A 12,522-nucleotide genomic window follows, 5' to 3' on the forward strand; every position below is an offset into this window, starting at 1 on the left:
CTACTTTCTGTAAAGAATTTAGTCCCACCATACAGGAGCTCAGGCCACTGTTATCTGTGAGTCTGGGAGCGAGCGACTGGCATAAAGTGAGTGGCAGAGTGCCAACACCGGACATCAAGCGGACACATCCGGACTGGGATCATGACGAGAATCAGTGGCATTTTGTACTGCCATTATTACAATTCCTACAGAGTTGACATGCCATTCTCAATGGATTATTTTCCTGGATGACCATCACTCTGTCCACATCAATCCACAGACATTATTCATCCGTGCTGAGGAGCCGTGCTGATGCACAACACTCGTAAAGATAATTACGCAAATAACTGCAGTTGCAGATTTCAAACAGAGACGGCGACAAAGAGGCACAACTTACAGACTGCGGTTTATGAAGCGACTAGAATACATTTTGTGCGCAAAAACAAACAACTTTATTCATCAATTTCTTCTCTTCCCTGTCATTCTCCAATGCTGTTAAAGTTGTTCTACGTCAGAACGCAGACTCAGCATGTGTTGTGCTGCTCACATGACCATTGTCGGCCAATGTGTGTGATCCTGACGCAGAACTGGCCAATAACGAGGCAGCGTTCTGACGTAGATCCCGGAAACACTGCACTGTGTACAACAACATGTGTTGGAGAAGCGTGTGCAGAGAAGAGGAGCAGTAAATGAAGATATAAACAAACCCAAGAAGTTATGATTTCTGTGCTTTTCACATTCAATCTAATTGCTAAATTTGATTAAATGCTGCATAAACTAGTTTCAGAGCTCTGTGCAGATCATTATACAAAAACATCTGCAGCGTTTTAATTGGAAAGTTAGTTTACATATTTATATAAACAATAACCATTGGGGAACGTTCTGTATTTGGTAACTATTTCTATGTTAATATTAAAAATGTCTATGTTGTTAAAAATAACTATCCTGCAACCTTCTGGGAACATTATTTTATTGTTGCAAAAAATAAATAAAAAGAGCATTCATAGAACATTATTATTTAGTTCCCAAAACAATAAAAAGACAGGAACCAAAAACTAACGTTAGGGGAACGTTCTGTGTTTGCTGGGAAGCCCCAGAAGAAAACGTAATACTTGGCTTTCAGAACTGAAAATTATGGAATTATTCCTGAAGCAAGAAGAATCAGCAGAAAATAAAATTGGACAATAACAACAAGATGTTGATAAAATTATGAGTTTAATCAATCATTACTTGATGTACAAAAAATGTATAAAAATTAAAACTAAAGAGACTGATCTCTGAAAAACAATGAATGAGTTAAAATGAATATCAGATTCATGTCTCTGTTGAAAGTGTTACGGCCTCTTCTTCAGCTCCTGAACATGAAAGTGTTTTTCCGGTGTAATTTTTCTGGTGCTCTTCTTCTGAATGAGAAGGCAGAAGTGATTTTAGAATGAAGGCCCGAGTGAAACTCTTCCCGCATTGATCACATGTGTAAAGTTTCTCTCCGCTGTGGATCCTCATGAGAATCTTCAGACTTGATTTACATTTGAAGAGTTTTTTAGGCTTCTGTTTTCCTTTCTCGTTCGCGTCCATCAGGTCTAAAAGAAACATTAAATCATGTGAGATTTCAAATGAGAGACAAACATGAAATGAAAAGTGAAGCTCAAAGTCAAGATCACTGATGAGTTCAACAGTCATTTTAATCTCATCAAATCTGGTCAACAACTGTCACGATTATGATCTATTTTAATGTCATGAAGATTATTTGTGTTATAAATCACTAGTTTGGTCATGAAACAATGCAAATCTGGTGAGCATCAGGATGTTCTTCATCATGAAGAATGAATGAGGAATCAAGAATAAACACCAACCTCTTTGTTCTTCAGTATCATGATGTTTCATTCTGCAGGTTCTGGATCACTGGCGTTCTCTCCGTCCTCTCCTTCCAGATGCTTTCTGGCAGTTCTGCTAAAAACAAACATGTTTAATTTCTAAAAATCATGATGAGAGAGGAATAATCAATATTTCAGACTCTGAACTAAGTACTAAGGCTAATCACATGTTGAAAAATATAGTGACCTTGATCATGTAACTTAAGATTATCAGGTTTTGTTGAAGCCACAACAACACAACAAACAAAACTAACATAAATCATCTAGTGCTGAAACAACACAAGCCAAGTTTTCCTAAACATGAAAATGCTTCATATTCAGCGCTTCAAATAAACTCTTAACACGTCGTACAGATGCATGTGATGTTTACTCTGATGCGGTATTCCCTTTGTGTAACTTATTAACCTTTATTTTTTACCAGGAAAATCACTGAAGAACAAGCTCTTATTTTCACCAACAGCTTGACAGAAATGAAATCATACATTACCCCACATGGAAAAAACCTATATGAGGATACATATATGAAACCTATATGCAGTTTATATGCACATATATGATAATATATATGCTGCATATATGCGTATATATGCCACATATAGGCAAAATTGAGGTGCATATATATGTGCATATACAGGCCATATAGGTCTCCTGTATTGCTTCTTTATATCCACATATAAGCCCTATATTTACATACAAGATATGTCTCCTATATAGCTCATGGCAGGTTGGTCATTCTGTAGCTCATATCTCACTTTGGCAACTGTCATACATGATGCCTAGCTCAGATAGGCACATCTATCAATTCGAAGCTCACGGAGCTGAGAAGATCAAAAAGATAAATTGTTTGTTTTTTTTCTGTTCAGTTTTTTGTCTTATTTTTGTTCTTGTACTATTTGATTGTTCTTAAGTCAATAAATAATGTAAATTTCTACATTTTGGGGTTTTATTTATGTTGTCTACACTGTAAAAAAAAAAGTATAATATTACAGGTAATGGTCTGTATTTTTTTGCAGAATTTTACCGTTTTGTCATTATACAGTGAATGCCTGTTATTTTACAGATATTTGCTGTAATTTAAAGATCCACTATTAAATGTACAGGTAATTGCTTGTATTTTGGTTTTACATATATTTTACGTTTTTTAAAAGGAACTTGTCTGTATTTTTACAAAGTAATATTTTACAGATTTTTTCTGTGAAATAAGAAAACAAAGAAAAGAAGGTATAACTGCAGAAATCTGCATCTATTCAATATGTTTTCCTTACAGATTATTAAGCATGTGGGGGTTAATGTGAGTTTTTTTAAGGTTAAATAATAGTATTTGTACATACAGTAGCCTACCCTACATAGGCTACAGTAGACCTGTATTGAATTATTAAAAGATAATTACTGTAGATAGACAGCATTATTATAAAATAACTTTATAAAACCCTAAATTTACAGTTTAACTTGAAAGTTAAATGTTTTTTTTATGTAATTTGACATCATTTATCCGTTTTTCCACGGTTTAATAAGCCATTATCAACAGTAATGTACTGTAATTTAATTCATTTTGACTGTAAAGCCAATTCAGTATTTTTACGGTTTTTGCCTGTAATTTTGTGAAATGGTTATTTGCTGTATTTTAACGGAATCCGTCTGGAAACTTTGCTGCCAGAGATTTACCGATTATACCGTATTTTTTTTTTTTTTTTAGTAGTAGCTAGTAGCTATGGATTTTAATAATTTGACTAATATATAGGTAAACATATAGGTGAAAATATAGGTACATATATAGGTGAACATATAGGCGCATATATAGGTGAACATATAGGTGCTTATAATATAGGAAAACAATTTTATATATGCCACATATATTAAAAACCTATATTAAAACCTATATTAAAACATATATGCTTATATAGGTTATTTCCATGTGGGACAAAACACACACATACACAATTTTTTTTTTGTAAATTTGGAGTGCTGTCAGTACAGAAAACAACGACAAAAATCGGTGTTGCCTACACCGTGTTATCCTCTTTTTAAAATTTGCACCCTGTTGACTTCAATGGGGCAAGTTTTAAACCTGCTTTTAGCCTCTTAACATACTTGATGTGTCATTACAAGTGCACAGGTCATGTGAATGATTCCTTCAGAGTGATCACGGGTGAATCTGACTGCAGTAGATGTGAAAGATATTAATAAAAGTGATGTTATTTCAGCCAGTGCACATACCTGTATTTGAATCTGACTGCAGTAGATGTGAAGTCCACAGTAGTCGATTGTCGAGTTCATGCAGTTAGTTATCTATGATCACGGGCGTGAACTCGACAATTGACTACTATGGACTTCAACCGAAAACAGGAAATAAATACAGGTATAAGCGCTACATTTGTCTATTTCTGCCACAATACCATGGTTACAGTTAGCATTACTACATTAAATCCACAGGGAATATTGGTGATGGACTTTTAAAAGCCTTATAATTTAAAACTTCATGAACTTGTTTGTTCAAGGCTCAATGTTTCTCCTGGCTTCCAAATCAGTGCCCATGATTTACTCACCCTCAACTCATCCTAGGTGTATATTACTATATATTGCTGTTTAGAACATGAAAATAAACTACTCACCGTGATCTCAGACTGGGTTTATGTGGTTTCTCCACTGCATGGATCTTCATGTGTCTCTTCAGGGGAGTTTTAAAAGAGAAACTCTCTCCACACTGATCACACGTGTGCGGCTTCTCTCTGCTGTGGATCATCTCATGTTTTTTCAAAGATGATAACACACTGAATCTCTTTTCACAGCGTGAACACTTGTAAGGTTTTTCTCCAGTGTGGATCCTCTCATGTTTTTTATGATCTGATGACCAAATGAATCTCTTGCCACAGTGTGAACACTTGTAAGGTTTTTCTCCAGTGTGAATCCTCTCATGTGTTTTCATACTTGCTGACTGACTGAATCTCTTGTCACAGTGTGAACACTTGTAAGGTTTTTCTCCAGTGTGAATTCTCTGGTGCAGTTTTAAATCGCTCGCTGTAATAAAAGTCTTCTCACACTCAAAGCACATGTACTCTCTCACACCAGTGTGTCTTTTCTGATGTGTATGTAAAGTCTGCAGCTGTGAAAAACTCTTTCCACACACAGAACATGAATGCGGCTTCTCCTTCATATGAACTGACAGGTGTCTCTTCAGCTCTGATGCACAGATAAATGTTTTGCCGCATTGATCACACGAGAACGGCTTCTCTCCGGTGTGGATCCTTATGTGAACCTTAAGGTGTGAAGATCGACTGAAACTTTTCCCACACTGATCACATGCATACGGCTTCTCTCCGGTGTGAACTCTCATGTGAACATCAAGATCATGTTTGCATATGAAATTGTTTCCACACTGATGGCATACATGCGGCTTCTCTCCAGTGTGGATCATCATGTGTATCTTCAGGTTACTTTTAAAAGAGAAACTCTTTCCACACTGATCACATGCAAGTGGCTTCTCTCCAGTGTGGATCCTCTCATGTGTTTTCAGATTTGATGATCGATTGAATCTCTTGTCACAGTGTGAACACTTGTAAGGTTTCTCTCCAGTGTGGATCATCTCATGGGTTTTCAGACTTATTAAATGATTGAATCTCTTGTCACAGTGTGAACACTTGTAAGGTTTTTCTCCAGTGTGAATTCTCTGGTGCAGTTTTAAATCGCTCGCTGTAATAAAAGTCTTCTCACACTCAAAGCACATGTACTCTCTCACACCAATGTGTCTTTTCTGATGTCTTTGTAAATGTTGCCGCAATGAAAAACTCTTTCCACACACAGAACATGAATGCGGCTTCTCCATCGTATGAACTGTCAGGTGTATCTTCAGCTTTGATGCACAGATAAATGCTTTTCCACACCGATCACATGAGAACGGCTTATCTCCGGTGTGGATCTTCATGTGACGCGCAAGATTTTGTTTACATGAGAATCTCTTTCCACACCGATCACATGTGAACGGCTTCTCTCCGGTGTGGATCCTCATGTGAGCATCAAGATTACGCTTGCGTGTGTAACTCTTTCCACACTGAGTGCAGGTGAAAGATTTCTTGGCTCTTCTTTTCTTTAAAAATGTCTTTTTACACTGTAAAACCCAACAAGTTAAGCTAACTCATTTCATTTGAGGAAACCGATTGCCTCAATTCAATTAAGTTTATAAAAACAATAGTTATGAGTACTCTGAACTTATTTCAGTTGAGTTTACTAAAAGTAGATATACATTGCAGTCAATAAATTAAGTGATTAATTAAGTGATTATTGAGCATTAGTGATTAACACCTGCTGTTAACGAGCAGAATCAATGAAGGAAAGAGAAACACAAGAACTACAACTGACTTCCAACCACAGCCTTAGATGAAATCAACTCAAGATAAAAGACGTTTAAATCTCTAAAGATCTCAGCAGAGGAGGATTAAACCACTACACAAACAGCATTACCAGCTTCACTTATTACTAAACAGTTTGACTTTTGTCATGCATCTACAGAAGTTGTTATTGAGAATGAACAGAGGGTTAGATGATAATGATTTATTGAGTTTCATTTAAAGACACCATGATAGTGATCCGTGTTTGCTTTAGTTGGGCTCTTGACCCTTGACTTTATAACACCAGTTTTTCCTCTGGCTGCTGTAACTGAGTGTTTATAAAACACTCTGAATGAAATCAGCAAATCAAGTCACTAAATGATGATTGTCATCATCAGTCCTTGACCATCAACACCTGATCAGACTTTTCCTTGACTTTTGTGCCATAACAAATAAGTTTTATAAACACTCAATTATAGCAGCCAAAGAAAACCTTGAGTGCAAAAGTCAAGAGCTCAACTAAAGTAAGCGCTGATCTCCATCATGGTGACCTTAAATGAAACTCAAATCATCAACTTCTAAACCTTTGTTAATTCTAATAAGAATTTCTGTAGACGAATGGCAGTAATAAAGTCAAACTGGTTAATAATAAGTGAAGCTTGTAATGCTGTTTGTGGAGTTGTTTAATCCTCATCTGCTGAGATCTTGAGATATTTAATATCTTCTTTTATCTCCAGTTGATTTTGCTGTACCTGGAAGTCAGTTGTAGTTCTTGTGTTTCTCTTTCCTTCAGTGATTCTGCTTGTTAACAGCAGGTGCTCATCACTAATGCTCAATCACTTAATTAATCACTTAATTATACAATTATCATTCTGGGATCTAGAAATGTTCTATAACTCATTCAGTTTGAGTTCTGTTTCAGTCATTCAAGTTTCGGTAATATTTGAGTGCTGTGAACTCAATTGTATTTAGTTAATATTACTGTTAGGTTTTACAGTGTAGTCTTTGAGCGACTCAAAGTTTTTTCTCCAGGTTTGACATGATGTTCCTCCTCCACTTCTCTCAGTTCTTCACTCTCCTCGCTCTCTTCCATCAGGTCTGAAATCAAAGAAAAAAAATTAAATTTAATGTTCAGTACATCAAAATAATTAAAAGAGAGAAATATAAAGTGAAAGGACATGAAAGTGAGTCCTGATGTAATAGTAGAAAGTAGAACTGTTATAAAATATTATGATAATTTGATGCCTTTTTATAAATTGATTATATGTCCTTGAAACTTTCCATGAATAAGGTAAATTTATCTTAGGCACGAATCCCATGTTTCTTTAGCAAGAACTATTACAAATTTTTGATAAATGAAACAATTACCTAACATGATATTAACATTAAAATATACAATACTGCCATATTGGTAACACATTACAATAAGGTTCATTAGTTACTGTAACATTAGTTAATAAAAATACAGCTGTTCATTGTTTGTTCATGTCAGTTCACGGTACATTAATGTTTGAATGATTTTAATAAAGTATTAGTGTAAGAACTGATTTTCCTGATAAAACAAGCTCACCCTGCAATAAAGCCATAAAATGCACCCTGGACAGCAGATAGCAAAGACAGAGCTCAGGACCTCTTCCTGCCCAAACTTATCTCCTTGTCCCCTTGTTTGACTTCAACTCATCCCCCCTCTCCTTCCTCAAGGCACTGAAAGTTCATTAAGATTGTCTATATATCGCATATGATGTATCTTGTGAATATGTTGTTTTTTCCTTTTCATGTCTGGTATCATTTTTAAGTGTCGCAGTGTGATTGGTAAAATGGTCTTAATTTCATTGCAGCAAAAGATTGAGAACTTAGGAGAATCCTGTTTCTCCTCTCTGGCTGATATCTCTTTACGATATCTCCTGAAACCAGGTGCTACCCCCTGGGGTACATGGATTGGCCCAAACAACTCTAAACAACATTTGTATAACCCCTTTTGTTCAGGGGCCGTATTCACAAAGAATTTTAAGGCTAAAAGTAGCTCCTAACTGGCGAATTTAGGAGCAACTCCTAAAAATAACGGGCGTGTCACTCGTAACTTTAGGACTCCTAATTTTTTTGACTAAGAGTAATTCACGAAGCATTTTAGCTCTAAAAGTAGCACCTAAGCCTGGGACAGCTTAAAAGAAGTCGAGGGGACTCCTAACTCACTAAGACCTATTCACAAACCGCTTTTTGTGGCATTTCACGTTGCGATGTTTTGAAATGCGTATGCGGCGGCTACAGGAGCTTTCAATCGCGAGGGAACAATTTTGCATTGTAGGCATAACTAGAGATGCAATAACGCCACCAACAACAACCAAAACTAGGCTACTCATTGCATGTAAACTAATTGTAACGTTTCATTGTGAATCAAATTAAAATGTTCTTCTCTTTGCAAACGTAGGCAGAGGCATAGTGACAGATTAATTCGATAATATTGCAAATATATTGCATCAATCCATATGTTTCATTAGGCTATAGGCTATTTGTTTAGCCTTACTCTTTATTCATTTAGGCTATTTATTCAGTTATTCATCATCTTCCGTCCTTCGCACTACTTGTGTAGCGCACGTATTCTCAGACCTGTCACTCATCATCATAGGGGAGGTGTTTGGAATCATTCCCGCGTTATCAAGGTGGTCACTCCAGTCAAGCTCGTGCAAGTAATGACGTCATCCATAGCAACAAAGACTCACTCTTGGTTTAGGAGTTGTCATTTTTTTTTACTAAGAGTAGGTCTGAAAGGCGTTGTGAATAACTTTTAAGAGAAAACTCCTAGCTAAAATCTTTTACTGCGATTTAGGAGTACTCCTTGTGGTAAGATAAAATGCTTTGTGAATATGGCCCCTGATCTGGTACTTAAGGCGAGGTGACAGTAGGGTTGCCAACCGTTCCGTATAATACGGAATCGTTCCGTATTTGACACATAAAAGTCTTGTTCCGTATTGAACTGATACGAAACGCACTTTGTTCCGTATTTTTGAAAATAAATTCAGTGTACTAAAATAGTCTAAATGTTTAGTTTTTAAAAAGCTGGCTGCGTCTATTTTGATGTTTCTGCGCAAGTTCAGCAGACAGTGGTTCGAGTTAGTTTCCGATCAGAGCTCGTGAGCGGAGAGCGCATTTCTGAATACCCCGCTCCGCTCGCTCTCCGCAGGGTCGCTCGCTCAATCCAGAATGGCCTGCTGGTTCGAAAACATGTGGAATAAGGGCTGCCTTCGACTAATTTTTTTTTCTAGTCGACTTGTAGTTGTTCATTTAAGCCATTTGTGGACAAATCGCCCCTTTATTTTAATTTAATTAGGCTACTTAAATAGGCTGGTACAGAATAATAAGCGTTATGACCGCATGCACGCATAAAGCTTGCCACAAAGAACCGGTTAAAGTAATGATTATGAATGTGTCTAAATTAGCAAGGAGACATTTATTTGTTTAGTAATAAATTGGTGTTTTCTGTGTCGCTGCAAAGAGAAATGCACATTTCATATGGATAATCAGAGAGTAGCCTATTTATTTTGAATAGCCTATTATGGTTTGAATATTTTAGTTTAAAAGTAGACATTTCAAGCTTTCTGTAATAGATAGTCAATATTTCTCAAATCTGTGAGGCACAAGCTGAGTTTCGGCGCCCTCCAGTTCACGTAAAATGCAAGTTGTGCTGCATGGCACCTTATTACATTGCCTGCTATATATTTGCTTCTTATTTAATAAATACGGGCAATTTGTTGATAAAACATTGATCAAAATTAAGATACAATTTATACAAAACGAAAATCTTTTAAAAAGAGTTTTCTACAAAACAAAACTTAATGAAGTTGTCAAAATCATGTTTTACCAAAAACAGCGCCGCAGGAGGGCGCCAGCGCCTCTGCCTCTCAGCGCCTCTGCCTCGCGAGTGGATGATAGCCCTGAAGACGCCTAGCAATGGTATACCTTTAGTGGTAGTATACCTTTAGTTAAGTTATATCTTAAGAGTCTTCGTAGCGCGCTAAGAGTAACGTTATCGGAAAATGCAGCCCAGGTATGATGCGTAATGGAGATTCCAAAGCGCTCTTCTTTGGTCAGAACCATGGAGAGCGATCGTGGATATAGGTCGTCCTATGCACCGAAACTTTTATGTATTTTAATGTCTTAAATATATATATATATATATTGTTGTGAACTAAAAAAATCAAGTTCTAAAATACTGTTAGACTTTTTACTTGTAATTGCTATTTATTGAGATGGGATGACACACAAGTTATGCCTATTGATTAAATATGCTATCATGACTTGTTAGAGTTTAACATTTTCTGTTAATCAAAAATGTATTTAATTTTAAGTTCTGTTAATGTAAAAAACAATTTGATGACGTATAAACGGCCCCTAGTTTCCTTGCGCATGTTTAGACGAGTGTGGCCACAGCTGAAACTCGCTGAAGCGGAATGTGGTGAATGGTAAGTCATTTTATGCTTACACATATTCACATTCGCTCAGGATTTTGTTGATGATAGCCTACTGTAACCGAATACCGAAATCTGGAAGTCCTTACTCTGAAATTTGAGCTGTGTTGATAGTATATGTTAGGCCTAGCTCAGCAAACACAGAACGTTGGCACAACGTAGCCAACCTTCTAACAACGTTTTAACATGGCCAAAAGGTTGCTATAACTACGTTGTGTAGTGAAGGTTGTTACAGCGTTGTCACAATGTTGACATTAAACCACCGTTCAGGGCCATTGCTTAAGGTTGAGCCTAGGGTGTCTTGACAACCACTGGACTACATAATGTACTCGTCACTGCCCTGAAGCGGGAAAATCAGCCTTTTAAATTCCAACCACCTGTTGTTGGGCTCATTGTGTTCTCATTCATCGAGCCAGGATACTCGAGTATTGCGTTTAGCCTACCTCAGCTATCAAACACAACCTACAACTTTAATTTCTAATGTGATTAATAGCATCGCTCGCACTGTTTAGTTTTTCGTTTGATTTTTCTGCTATTTAGTCTCATTCGTTTCTTTGCTCCTCTGGATTTGTGGATGTTTCCCCGGTGACACCTGCTTTCGGCTACTGTCCGCCATACAGACCCGGTTTTGTTCATTAAATGTTCTGATCTGCCTTTGCTTTTTATGTTTTATTTATTATACTTCAAATAAATTTGAATATTCGTTTATCTCTTTTTTTTTTCTTTTTTTTTTCACAAATGTAGGCTATGACTTGGAAGTGCAATTTGATTATATGCAGTTTTAATAAAGTTGAATTAACAAAACCTTCTGTCATTTTTACTCTTCAAAGTGTAGGCTACACTTGCAGGTGTTGATAGCCCCATTAAATAATAATAATATAGATAAACAATAAACGATAAAAACTATATACTTTTTTAACAAAATACACCATTTAAAAATATTGTAAAAACGTCGTCTCTCAGTTGCTGAATGTCGCGCAACAACGTTGCTACAGCCCTGTCGCGTCTTACAATTCTACGTTGTTACAATGTTGCGAGCACGTAGACAACGACGTTGCCATAGCAGAAACGCAACGTGCCAGAGACGTTGCCACAATGGAAATGTGTTTGCTGGGAGTCTGTGTACCGAGGTAAAGTTAGCTAGTAGCTGTAGCCTGTCACTGATTGCGTAGCTACACTATTTGTTTAGATACTTTGCTCAAAACCAGTCGAAGTTATGTAGGGCCCTATGGACTCCGTTTTAGTTTTCCAAATTTCATTTTATTGTTTTATTGCCTGAGCATGTTACTGAGAGAACAGGCAGAGAGAGAGAGAGAGAGAGAGAGAGAGAGAGACCTCAGGCCACGCGCGCGCACTCTCACAGTCTTCAAACTGTCTTGCTCTCCCTCCCTCCCTCCCTCGCTCGCTCGCGCGCGCAAATTAACGTTAATCAAAATTGATATTACAAAATCAATAGAGAATTGACACGGTGGTAAGACCGAAGTTTCACGTGAAGCATTCAGAGATTTTTTTCCCTGAGTTACCGCTGCGCTGGGTGTGAATTGTACTAAAATAACGTTGCCTTATCTTCTCTGAAAAGCGTTGCACACATTCAGCTGCATATACCACACTTTAAAGGGGGGGGTACCATGGTGTTTCATGTATTCAGAGTTGTTTACACTGTTAAAGAGATGGATTCTCATGCTAAACATGGGCAAAGTTTTTAAAAAATATTTTGGACGAATAACGGAGAATTTCTGTGCTGAAAATCTTACTTCCGGGTTGGTACAAGTTTCGGCTGGGTTTTTTTTTTATCGTGGATCTAATGACGTAGATAAGAGTGGAACTCCTTATATGAGCATTTCTCTCGGAAAAGCGTGCCCGCGCACACGTCGACCA

The 12,522-nt window shown here is 37.0% G+C and overlaps 1 protein-coding gene across 2 annotated transcripts; it reads right to left on the reverse strand.

The window, feature by feature from the left end:
* Positions 1-1,176: 1,176 nt before the first annotated feature.
* On the reverse strand, positions 1,177-5,950 carry LOC311077431 (uncharacterized protein). 2 transcript variants are annotated; one of them, XM_084105884.1, is made up of 3 exons: positions 4,466-5,950; positions 1,833-1,926; positions 1,177-1,559 (listed from the first exon to the last, which is right to left on the reverse strand). In XM_084105884.1, exons 1-2 carry the CDS (start codon positions 5,857-5,859, stop codon positions 1,860-1,862), a joined length of 1,461 nt encoding a protein of 486 aa, XP_083962010.1. In that variant the 5' UTR covers positions 5,860-5,950; the 3' UTR covers positions 1,177-1,559; positions 1,833-1,859. The 2 variants fall into 2 exon arrangements, with proteins under 2 accessions (XP_083962010.1, XP_083962009.1); XM_084105883.1 differs by having other exon boundaries at positions 1,180-1,559; positions 1,833-1,929.
* Between the last annotated feature and the right edge of the window lie 6,572 nt (positions 5,951-12,522).

This window comes from Abramis brama (genome assembly GCF_963993115.1).
Source record: "Abramis brama genome assembly, chromosome: 1".
In the NCBI taxonomy this organism is placed as follows: domain Eukaryota; kingdom Metazoa; phylum Chordata; class Actinopteri; order Cypriniformes; family Leuciscidae; genus Abramis; species Abramis brama.